Here is a 12,055-nt window from a genome sequence, read left to right as displayed (position 1 = left end):
CTCCTTTCCACACACCCACTCCTCTCCACACACCCACTCCCCTCCATACACCCACTCTCACCCCTCCACACACCTACCCTCACCCATTCCACCCACCCACTCCCCTCCATATACCCACTCCCCATCCACACACCCACCCCATCCCCACCACACACGCACATTTCCCCCCATACTCCTATCCACACCCACTAGTGAATAACTCCCAGGAACCTCAGCAGTAACCTCCGTATTGTCTGGTTCAGTTCTTCAGCCCCCTCTGTGTTTGACACCACTGGCCCCTTGGGATGTAATACTTTCTCCTTTGTGTTTTTGCCTTTTTTTTTTTTTTTTTTTTTTGAGACAGGGTCTCACTGTTATCGGGTGCTCACCCTGCCTCTGTCCCCTTCTTTTTCATTCAACACCTGTATGTTGCTTGAAAAGACATCAAATGTTGGCTTTTGCAATGCACACATCAGTCTGCACAGCAGCTCATGGGATTGAATCCAGACATGACCAGGTGCTCACCCGCCTCTGCCCTCTTCTTGTCCTTACGCTTGGATACTGCTTGAGAGGGTGGCCAGCCCTCCACTCCCCAAATATGCGTCTCAGCCCATCCTCACCAGATTCCAGGGATCTGAGTTCCCATTGCATGAGTGGCTAAGGCTAAGAGATTCTGTCTCTTCTCCCTTGTCAGCTTTCTCTGGAAGCCTGAGTCCAGATGTGGCCCTCCTTCCATTCACTACCAGGACTTGGCCTACTTCCCTAAACTTGGCCCTTCTGAGCAGAGTGGGGGAATGGGAGTTGGGTTTTCTTATGGGTTCCAGTCTGGTCATTTGGGCTTCCTCTGAAGAGTGTGTGGTTTACACTCTTCACCCCAGGGGCTTCTTAGTCACGTTCACCGCACAATGGGTGCTCTTAGTGGATGCAGCGTTCCATCTTCCACAGTGAAATGCCAGCTTCAGAGTACGGCAAGAACAAGGGAGGAATGATTTGATCAGACATCTGGGGGCCTCCTGGCATTTGGAGTGAGTGCCTAGAGAAACTAACTATTCTGGCCTGAGGGAGCTGGCGACCATTAATCTTAGTAGGTTTGACCGCTGTCTGCCCCAGAGGTCCCAGCATGCTGTATGACTCAGAATCCTCAACACTCCCCCTATTCTTCTCTCACTGGGACATTTGGGAGGCCATTTCTAAGGCATTTTAATTTGGTAATGATTGACATGCCTTACTATACCCAGGCTGGCTTTTCTAAATGAATTGGTTAGCATGCATCATTCCTGATCAATCACCTTGCACACCTAGGAAGAGCAGACTTCCGCCTGCTCTGCAGTCTCCCACTTTTCCACACCCCATCTGGCATGCAGGCGCTCCTCTCCAGCATGGATCACCCTACCCAGGAGCCTTGGGGCTGTCCAATAGCCATTCTTCAGGTTCCTTCCAAGAGCTGAGATCATGAAGCAGGAGAGGAGAGATACGGTCAGAGGTTTGTCTCTTGAGCATTGCCTTCGGCAATGCCCCATGTTATGGATGGCAGCTGCCATCTGTCTTCCAAGTTCCTTGTAAACTTTCTGGAATTCAGAAAGACCACAGACACTCGGTACAAGTTGGACAACCCTGAGGGTGAGGGTTCTGGAGACATGGCACAAAGGCACTCAAAATGCCACAGCGCTGTGTACATACTTTCAAAGAGTGGGGCAAGGCCTTCTTGACCCTCATTTCTACCCATATCCGGCCATGTCAACTGGTCCCGCTGGTGCTGGGCTCCGGGCCAACCTCTGTGATCATGTTGCTGGTCACGTCAGTATCCCTGACATGAGCAGAGGCAGCTGCATGGTCTCGGGTCTGGCTCTTCATCTTTCTAAGCCCCAAGCATCTATTTGTGCTGCAGGGCACCTACTCCCGGGCTATTGAGAGGAAAGGCTATTAGTCACTGCACTTCATCCAGAAGCTTCCAGTAAGCTGCATGATTGCAATGACATCCATATTTCATTTCCAAAATACTGTTGTTTACATAGGAAAATAGTTTTTTTTTCTCCTGTTAGACCCTTTGACTTTGTTTTGTTTATCAAATAAAGTTCCAGCCCCTCACTTCGTATTTGCATCTCATTTGCATCTCATTGGTAGGGAAGGCTTGAAAATGTAGGTTTCCAAAATTCTGTGTGTACTTAATGAGCAATCCCTTGCGTAAGGTCCTGGACTATACCTCAGGGGTGAATTGGACTTGACACCCGGCAGATGATGTATCATAATTCCTGGCTGTCTAGCACAGACACACCCCCCACTCAGTCGCTGCAGGGGCCATGCTGAAGGTCAGCTTGCTATTGAGCCACACCCATGGAGGCAGCAGGACACTGGTGTGGAGGGGGTGAGGGTGGGGCAGCTCAGAGGCTGGAAAGCTAAGCTGGCAGGTGACACCACTAGCAAGGCCTTCAGTCCTGGCATTCACGGGGTCATTTACTGAAGATGTCCCAATGTTCTCTGACTGCCCAGGACAGAGCTGTGGTAGAGGGTGGTGACTCCAAAAAAACACTGAACACGTCAGGCTTTGGAAACCTGATGCTGGAGGATGATCTAGTTACAGTCACTCGGTCAAGGCAAGGCCAGGACACAGCCCTCAAATAGTGCTCGTAGTCTCTACCCTGATGCTTCCTGAGATTTCCTTGTCTTCTGGTCACAGTGCAAGGAGGCTGCTGGCATCGGTTTGGTTTTCGAAAAAAATTAATAGAGGTCTTCATATATCCCATCTCTGTTGGAAGTGCGGGCAGATCCTAAGAATTTACACTGGAGTGAGACACAGATCTGTGGAGGAGCAGTGCAGCCAGGAGTGGGCATAGGATAAGGAAGCTGGGTCGGGAGACTGCCAGAGCAGAGAGGCAGACAGCCCAGTCTGTGGGTCAGGGAATCCTGTGAAGCCCACCTCCGAGTTTAGTTTCGAAGGCCTGGCATTCTCCTCCTCGGACCTGGGGAGATTCCAAACTGAGCTGGAGAGCACACCCCACTGAAGACCAAACTGATCCATCAGTAGCTCAATAGCACACATTTGCTGTATCTGTGTTCTCCATTGAATGTCCCCACTGAGTGGATCGTGGAGGGGGTGGAAGGGATAAAAGCAGAGGAGACTGGGCAGGTAGGGTCGTGCCAGGAAACTGCAAAGGCCTGTGCCTCTGCGTGTGTCAAGGCCTTACAAGCTGTGTCCAGCAGGGCTCCAGGACTGCCTGCCCAGCCAGAGAGCCTTTGTGGTAATCAGTTTTACTACAGGGAATCTGTGAAATGAAACGGAGGGTGTCTCTTTTGTGGAGTTCGTTGGGGGACCATTTTTGACGGGCTGACTAATTAATTCTCTTAGGAACTTGATGTAGAAAGGCTTTGTTCCATTTCAGTCTCCGTAGCTCCTGGTGAACTGATAATCTACCCACTGCTCTTGTGCCCAGCTCTGACCTTCTCTCTCCCCACAGGCCTGCTGAGCTAGCCACCAAGTACGCAAACTTTTCCGAGGGAGCTTGCAAACCCGGCTACGCTTCAGCCATGATGACTGCCATCTTCCCCAGGTATGTGATCCTTGCCCTCAATGCTGGGACAGTGTGGGCTGTGGCTCAACCCTGTGGAATCCCAGCGAGAACGTTACCTTCTCCTGAGTTGGTCAGGTCACCTAAGTCTCTCCACTGTGTAGTTCACTGGTGCCCAGGGAAGGACTTTGCTTTCATGGGTTCCACACTGCCCACTCTGCTCTTGCCACACTCTGTGTTGCATCCTGCCTCTAAGTGTTGGGCCTGGCCCTGTAGAGTGTATTTAGAGGGGACAGGAGGTGTCCAGAGCCACCAGGCAAAGCATTGACACTTCTGATCTTGGAATCATTGGTTAATCCAAGCTGGGTCCCCTTGGTTGGCCTCAGAGAGACATAGCCAAATAAAGCAGGAATGAAGAAGGCTTCCTGAAGCTGCCTGGATTTTAGTACCTTCCCTGGCTGTCCATTTTGCATTCTGGGGCACCTGATCTCCCTGATTTCAGGCTTGCAAAGAAAGTCTGTGCCTGTCTCGGGAAGTTTTCTTTACCAAATGCTTCTATCAAGTATAAATGTTACCTTTACTATGAATGTATTTAGTAAATTAATATGGTAGCTGCATGTTCTTTATCCTGTTAGCTCCCAATAGCGACACAGAGAAACCAAGATATATTTCCAAGCTTCACTTCAATATCTAGGCAGTTGGATAATCTATCTTAGCCCCCTAAGATAACTTGGCTCCCTCCTGACCAATATCCTAATGGTACTTACAATTAAGTCGTCCATGTTTTAGCTGAACTCTCAAGAATTCTTTCTTCCTTCCTCCCCATGGTAGATCTGCCTCTCTCTTCCTCTCTCTCTTCTTCCACTAGCTGATGGAACTATTCTCTCTTCTGCCCAGCTATTGGGTTATCAGCTTTTATTGACAAGGCAGAGAATAAATGGTAAGAGTTCTTTATACAAACTCGAGACAGGAGATTCTTGACACAAGCATTACAGTGTCATGGTTGGGTTGAAACAAGGTATGAGGGAAATCAGCATTTGAGTAACACACAGATAACCATTACACAATGCACAAAACATGCCTACAATCAGGCCTTGATGAGGAACAGGGCCTGATGAGCTGTGTTGTCTTGCTTCTGGGCATTGAGATGTAGGATTCAGCCCACTGCAGAGTGCTGGGGCAGTTCTGCTCTCTGAAGGAAGGATTTGTCTCCCATCCCAACAAGCACAAGCTCAAGACATACAATGTGTTTGCAAGAGGGATGCTAGGAAGCAAGATCCAGGATCTTGAGTGGGATGCTCATTATCTGATCCATCCTGAGCAGTCCCACCTAGCTCCATGTGAAGTGCAGGGGCTAGAGTAACTGCCGCTCTAACGGCTTCTCTCAGTCTGAGCTCTGCCTTCTGAACCAACTCCCTCAGCTTGCCTCTTCTAGCTGTTACTAAATCCCTCCAAAGTACGAAGCACAGCATGCTGTGTTCTTCAAGCTGCACTGCTCCATCCCCTAGCCCAGACACTTGTGAGTTTTCCTTGACCAGGACATAGGTGTCTTTTCTAATTGAAAGTAGTACAAACTTGACTGGGCTAGGGGATGTGGCTCTTGACTACTTCCCCAGAGACAGTCTCTATCATAACACATTGAAATGTGTTATATTGTTCTATAGTTCATTCTTTATTCCTAGAAGTTATGTTGGAGATTATCATATTACTGCAATATATGGCTTCATCTTTTATATATTTTCATTTTTCTGAGGGATGCTAAAAGCCAAATCCAAGTTCTGCCCCTAGACTATCCATCTATCTGTCCAGCATCCCCTGAACTATCCATCCATCTAGCACCCCCTAAACTATCCATCCAGCATCCCCTAAACTATCCATTCAGCATCCCTATAGCCTTTGTTGTTGTTGTTGTTGTTGTTGTTGTTGTTGTTGAGACAAGATCTTACTATATAGCCCTGGCTGACCCAGAGCTTCCTGCATAGACCAGACTGGCCTTGAACTCACAGAAATCTTCCTGCCTCTGCCTCCCAAGTAGTAAAACCCATATCATATTAAAAATGATTACATAATATGTAATTGTATGGTTATATCATAATTTTGTTAAAAACAAGATTCATTGAAGTTTAATTTATGAACACTAAAATTTGCCTTTTGGTGTCATTCTAAACTTTGACAAATGGGACTTTTTGTGAACAGCAGCACATCCCTGTCTCCCCCAGATTGCCCATGGCACTTTTCGGTGAGCTCCTCTCTCACTCTCAATCTCTGACAATTGCTGATCTACTTTCTAACCCTGCAAGTGTTCCTGGAATGTCTTATGGATGGCATCATATAGCTTTTAGAGGCAGCCTCTCACACTTGGTGTAATATATTCACAGCCCGTGCAGCCTTTGTGTATCCAAGTTGTTGGCTCCCTTTGGTTACTGAGTAACATTTCATTATAGAAATGTGATGCTTCTGTTCGCTCAGAAATCAAAGACATGTAAGGCAATTCCAATTGAAAGCCATTATAAAGAAAGCCATCGGAGTACTGGGCGTGGCTTAAAGGGAGAGAAAAGGCCCTTGAAACACAGAGTGTTGGGTTTTGAATGAATATGTATGTTCACCTTTCATAGTGAATCTCTAGAAGTGCAGTGACTGGGTCCAACCTCTTATGTATGGCTCACTTGTAAGAAGCTGCCAAGCTGTCTTTCAGTATGATAGTACCAGTTTGCTTTCTCACCAGCAGTATCTGACAGTCCCAGCGGCTGATCATCCTTCCCTGGGCCTGCAGGGCAGGGCCTGGGTGAAAATTTGTTATTCTCTGGATTCTTTACAGTACAGAAATTTTAATATTGATGGAGTTTAACTCACCACTTTTTTCTTTTAAGGATGTTGTATCTAAAAAATATTTCTCAAACACAAGGTCAGAAAGGCTTTTTTTTTTTTTTTTTTTTTTTTTTTTTTTTTTTGGTATTCTTCTAGAATTGTTATGGATTTAGCTCTCCCATTTAAGCCTCTGATCTGTTTCAAGTTCATATTTGTATATAGTAGTAGTAGTAGCATGTAAGAGCTTGAGATTTCTTTATTTATATATGGGTACTTAGCAGTTCCAAAATAGTGTTGGTGACCCCCTCAACACACACATGTGCACACACACATGAGACAGACAGACAGACAGACATATATACACCCATATACAGACACACTGAGTTACTTGTCCACACTTATTGAAAATCAGCTAACAAGTGCAAGGCTATTTTGCTGATCTTTGTCCTTGTAATAAATTCACACACACTTGGACAGTCATGCCTTCTGTTACTACAGACAGTTTCATTTCATCCTTTCCGGTATAGTAGCCTCTCTTTTTTATTTTATCTTACTTACCATTGTGTGTATAATGGGGTGGGGCATGCCACAGCACACATGTGGAGGTCGGAGGAGGACTTTGGAGTGAGTTGTCTCCTTCCCCCTTCATGTGGGTTTAAATCCACGTCCTCACACTTGGAGGCAAGCACACCCACTAAGCTGTCTCGCTGACCATGGTACCTCTTTTTTTTTTTCTGGTCTTGCTATATGAAGTGGATTCCTCAGTATGATGATAGTATGATTATGACACTATTAGCAGTGGTGACTGGCTCTCCCTTTATCCCTCCTCACATCCTTGGAGGATGCAGAGTAGGTTGGACTGAAATTGTCAGTCCTCTGATCACGTGACTGGTCCATCTGAAGTCATCCCACATCCTGAGACTCCCGGGTATCCAACGACAGTCTATTCATTAGGATAAAAAAATGTTCCTGTCACCCCCAAGATTCCAAGGAGTGTGGAGTTCTGTGTCATATGTTCCCATCACTCTGAAAATTACAAAAGTCTTACAAGCTCTAGGCAAGGGATGAACACCAAAGACCAAACATTAGAGTAGAACACTTCAGATCAGAAGACCCCAATGTCAGATCAGAAGACCCCAATGTCAGATCAGAAGACCCCAATGTCAGATCAGAAGACCCCAATGTCAGCTCAGAAGATCCCCAATGTCAGCTCAGAAGATCCCCAATGTCAGATCAGAAGACCCCAGTGTCAGATCAGAAGACCCCCAATATCAGATCAGAAGACCCCCAATATCAGATCAGAAGACCCTCAAAGGTTTGAGAAAGCAGGGGAGCTTTCAGGGAAGAGGAGGTTCCTTAGGGATTCGAGGGAGTCACCTGGGGATGAAGTGACCAAAATGCATTGTACATATATATGTGAAATGTCAAACTTATTGAAAACAAATTTTAAAATGAGGGGAAAATGTACATATTCTTCTAACGTCCTTTAAGGACTGTTCTGACTCCTGAGCTCTTTGAAAGTGTTTTGTTCAATTCCTAGTCATCTGAGGTTGTGTGTGTGATCACAGGAAGCTTTCCGTGATTTCTACTTTTAAATGATTGAGATCTGAGTTATGGGGCCATCTTAGCAAATGTTCCTGGGAAGAGACAATTTGCTGTTCCTGGGTACACCACAAATGACAGTCAGATAAAGCCAGTTGATAGTGTTTATCAAACGGCAGTGTCTTTTCTGGTTCTCTATCCACTTAATTCTGACAGGAGTGCTGAAATCTTCATTCATCAGGTTTTGCTTCATTCAGTTTGAAGCTTTGTTATTTGGATCTTATGCACTTATTGTTATCACGTGTCTAGATCTGTTATTTTGAAATTATTTTCACTAATGATAATTCTTATGTAGTTTTCCTATGATATCAATCATTCTAACTGCTTCACTTGATTGAAATTAGCGCCCCATATATATGTATGTATATATACACACATATATATGTATACACACATATATGTATATATATATGGAGATACATATATATGGAGAGAGATACACACACACACACACATATATATATATATATGGAAAGAGAGATGTATACATATGAAGGAACATACTTTTGTTTGCTTGAGCGATTGTGTATAGGCAGAACAACAGTCCATCCTTGCTTTTAATCTGCTGGTGTCTTTATGTCTTCGTATTTAAGATGGGTTTCTTGTAGACAGCCCATAGTTGAGCCTTGCTTTTTAATACAATATGATGGTCTGACTTTTTTTTGGAATGCTTCTAAAGTTAATATGCCATTTATATAAGTCATTGATATTGTTGTGTCTGAGTCTAAATGTCATCAATATGGTTGTGTCTTAGTCTACTGTATTGTGGTTTATATTTATATATATAATATATTGATACGGCTGTGTCTGAGTGCTACATTACAGTTTATGTTTATAGTTATCAATGTGGTTGTGTCTGAGTCTACTCCATTACCATTAGTTTCCTGTGTTTCCCTCTTTCCATGCCTCCTTTTGGATTAATTACATACCATGATTTCATTTTACCATCACTGTTGGCTTAATAGCTATATCTCTTTGTATTGTAATAGATATTTTACATTTTATAAGGTATATTATAATTTATAGTTATTTTCTAATATTCATATGGAATGTGACAACCTTATGTAACAATATTTTTCCATTCTTTGTGCTATTTTCTCATTCACTTCACATCTATTATTTATCTATCATAAAGCTACAGTATCGTTTCACTTATTTCTCCTTAACACACGTGTTTAAAAATAAGATATTTTAAATATGAAAAGAACTCTTAAAATTCATCAATGAAAAAAAGCTACTTGGTTTCAAAATAGACAAAGAGTTTATATAGGTGCCTCTCAAAGGAAGATACACACATGGCCAAGAAGCATATAAAAAGATGCTTGATGTCACTGATTAAAGAAGTGCAAATCGGAAGCACATCAAGAAGCCACCTTCTGCCTGGCAGTGGTGGCGCACACCTTTAATCCCAGCACTTGGGAGGCAGAGGCAGGCGGATTTCTGAGTTCGAGGCCAGCTTGGTCTACAGAGTGAGTTCCAGGACAGCCAGGGCTACACAGAGAAACCCTGTCTCAAAGAAAAAAGGAGGAGGAGGAGAGGAAGGAGGAGGAGGGGGAAGGGGAGCGGGGAGGAAGAGGAAAAGGAGGAGAAGCAGCAGCAGCAGCCCCCCCGCCCCCGCCCCCCGCCACCTTATACACATAGCTACTGGCCAACAAAACAGAAGCTAGCAAGAGCTTGTAAGGTGTAGAGAAATTAGAACAGTGCAGCTACTATGGGAAACAGTGAGCCATTCCTGAAATCATTAGAGCAGGGTCAGCTTGTGATCCAGCAATTCTTCATCTGTGTGTATAGCCAGAGTAGTCGAAGTCAGAGACTCAGGTATCTGTACACACAAGGTCATAGAGTCATTGTTCATAACTGCCTAAAGCTAGAAGCACCCCCAAGTGCCTATCAGTAGATGAAGGGAAAACAAAGCAAGTTCAGGCAGAGAAGTATTTTTTCTGCAGGAAAAAGAAGCAACTCTGACTCATTGCAGTGAACCCCTGAAGATGTTACACCCAGTGCATAAGCCAGTCACAAAAGGGACAGATGTTGGCGATTCCAGTAACATTCAATAAATACATATTTGCATCTTCTGACTGAAGAACCTCTTTTAACTTTGTGCATATGTGTGTATGCATGTGTGAATACAAGTACATGTGTGCATATGTGGGTATGTCTGTGTGCACATGGATGACATATGAAGTCCTTCAGTTTGCCTGAGTCAAATCTTTGTTATGCTTTTGGCTTGGGAGGTTTTCCTGGCAGGGCAACAGCTCTTCCCTCAGCCACATCTCCTTGTGGGATTTAAAACAGCACCATTTCTTTTTATCACCACTACTTGTGACTTTCTTGAATTACTTAACAAGCACTTGCTTAGGGCTTTCTATTTTCTTTATGTAAAGCTTGCGTAATCTCTGCCAGAAAGTTTTCTCTTCTTTATTCTTTAAGAGAAGCATTCACTTCTGCCTTTTGAGGTTTTTCTCTTTATCCATGGTGTCAGATACTTATTTGCTTATTTTGCATGATGATCCATGGATTCATAGTTTTGTTTGTTTTGTCTGATTTTTTTTCCTTTTGTAACATCTAAAATTATATCTAAGCCACAGTATCTATAATTGTTATAAGGTATAAAGAATCCAAGCACGGGCTGGAGAGATGGCTCAGCAGTTAAGAGCACTGACTGTTCTTCTGAAGGTCCTGAGTTCAAATCCCAGCAACCACATGGTGGCTCACAACCACCCGTAATGAGATCTGACACCCTCTTCTGGTGTGTCTGAAGACAGCTACAGTGTACTTACATATAATAGAAATAAAATATAAATAAATAAAATCTTTAAAACAAAAAACAAAAAATGATCCATGCACACATTTTGTATATTTTTAGATTTCTTCTTCTTCTTCTTCTTTTTTTTTTTTTGGTGAGCTCCTTTAGGTCTTTTTATATCTTCTGTCTGGTTCTTTTTTATGTCCATGGGTTGTTTGGGGCCCCGCCCCCCTTTCCTTTTCTACTTAATGAACATGTTTATAGTAACTGTGTGCAGACCTGACTGAGAATGGCTCCTCTAGGCTCATATATTTGAATATTTGGTACCCAGTTTGGGAAGGATTAGAAGGTGTAGCCTTATTAGAGGAGGCATGTCATTGGAGGTGAGCCCCCCACCCCCATTCCCACCCCTCTCTCTGCCGCCTGCTTGAGGATCAGGCATAAGCCCTCAGGTACTTCTCCAGCCCCATGCCTGCCAAGCTCCCCATCCCAATGGCCATAAACTCTAACTCTCTGAAACCGTAAGCCCCATATAAACTGTTTCTTCTGGAATTTGCCTTGGTCTTGGTGTCTTAACTATAGCAATAGAAAAGTAACTGAGGCAAGGTGTTTACCGTTCTTGTCTGCTATTTCTGGGATGGTTTCTATTGGTGCATATTTTTCTGGCTCTGTACCTGGTAGTTATTGGACATATTATGTTTTCACACTTTTCTGTGCTAGATTTTGTTATAATCCTTTAAATGGCACTGTATTTTGGTACGTTTAGCTAAGTTACTTGGAAACAGTAGTAGCCCTTTAGGCTTGCTGCAGTAGTGTTAGTCCTGAGCTCTTCTCCAGAGCTGTTTAACCGCAGTGCCCTCCTGTGAACACTGCCAAAGCCTCCTTCCTATGGTAGCGAGTAATTCCGCTCTTGCCAGTGCATCTCCACTCTGCTTTATGGGAGTAGAAACCACTCCTAGTCTGGTATGAACGCTAGAATTTTTTTTTTAAACTTCTTCATGGTGGTTCTTAGCCTCTGTGTCTCCTTTCACATGTGCACAGATCAATACTTGGCCAGAGATTTGGGGGGTGCCCTTTGCAAATCTTCAGAGATTTCTGTTTCTCTTGCATCTGAAGCAATCTGTCCTGTCACTTGCTCTGTGGCCTTCACTAAATGTCGGTGTTTGCTTGACTGGTCACTGACACCATTCAGCCCGAGAGGCCATTTGGGGCTCACTGTGTTTGTTTCTGAAGACCATTGTTTCATATATTTTTCTAAGTGTTAAGTTTGGAGGACAAAACTTATCTCTGTATTCCATGACAGCTAAAATCAAACGGCCCCTCTGTCTCCCTATTTGTTTTGAAACAGTGTCTCATGTAACACAGCTGGCATAGAACTTATGTAGCTGAGGCTGGCCTTGAACTTTTTTTTTTT

General features: G+C 44.0%; 1 protein-coding gene and 1 long non-coding RNA gene across 6 annotated transcripts in view; one reads left to right on the top strand and one right to left on the bottom strand.

Annotated features, from left to right (window-relative positions):
• St3gal3 (ST3 beta-galactoside alpha-2,3-sialyltransferase 3) overlaps positions 1 to 12,055 on the top strand; it is a 209,613-nt gene that overhangs the window by 124,801 nt on the left and 72,757 nt on the right. For all 4 annotated transcript variants that reach the window (XM_031378411.1, XM_031378409.1, XM_031378408.1 and 1 more), the window contains one exon: positions 3,435 to 3,527. In XM_031378411.1, the coding sequence (XP_031234271.1) occupies positions 3,435 to 3,527 (93 nt within the window). The remainder of the gene's footprint in view (positions 1 to 3,434; positions 3,528 to 12,055) is intronic.
• LOC116096516 overlaps positions 1 to 12,055 on the bottom strand; it is a 39,299-nt gene that overhangs the window by 2,584 nt on the left and 24,660 nt on the right. For both annotated transcript variants that reach the window (XR_004121031.1, XR_004121032.1), the window contains one exon: positions 4,253 to 4,397. This is a non-coding gene — a long non-coding RNA (uncharacterized LOC116096516). The remainder of the gene's footprint in view (positions 1 to 4,252; positions 4,398 to 12,055) is intronic.

The sequence above is a fragment of the Mastomys coucha genome, unplaced genomic scaffold (genome assembly GCF_008632895.1).
Source record: "Mastomys coucha isolate ucsf_1 unplaced genomic scaffold, UCSF_Mcou_1 pScaffold18, whole genome shotgun sequence".
Taxonomy (NCBI): Eukaryota; Metazoa; Chordata; class Mammalia; order Rodentia; family Muridae; genus Mastomys; species Mastomys coucha.
Note: the sequence above shows the minus strand (reverse complement) of the source record. Positions and strands in the feature narration are given on the sequence as shown.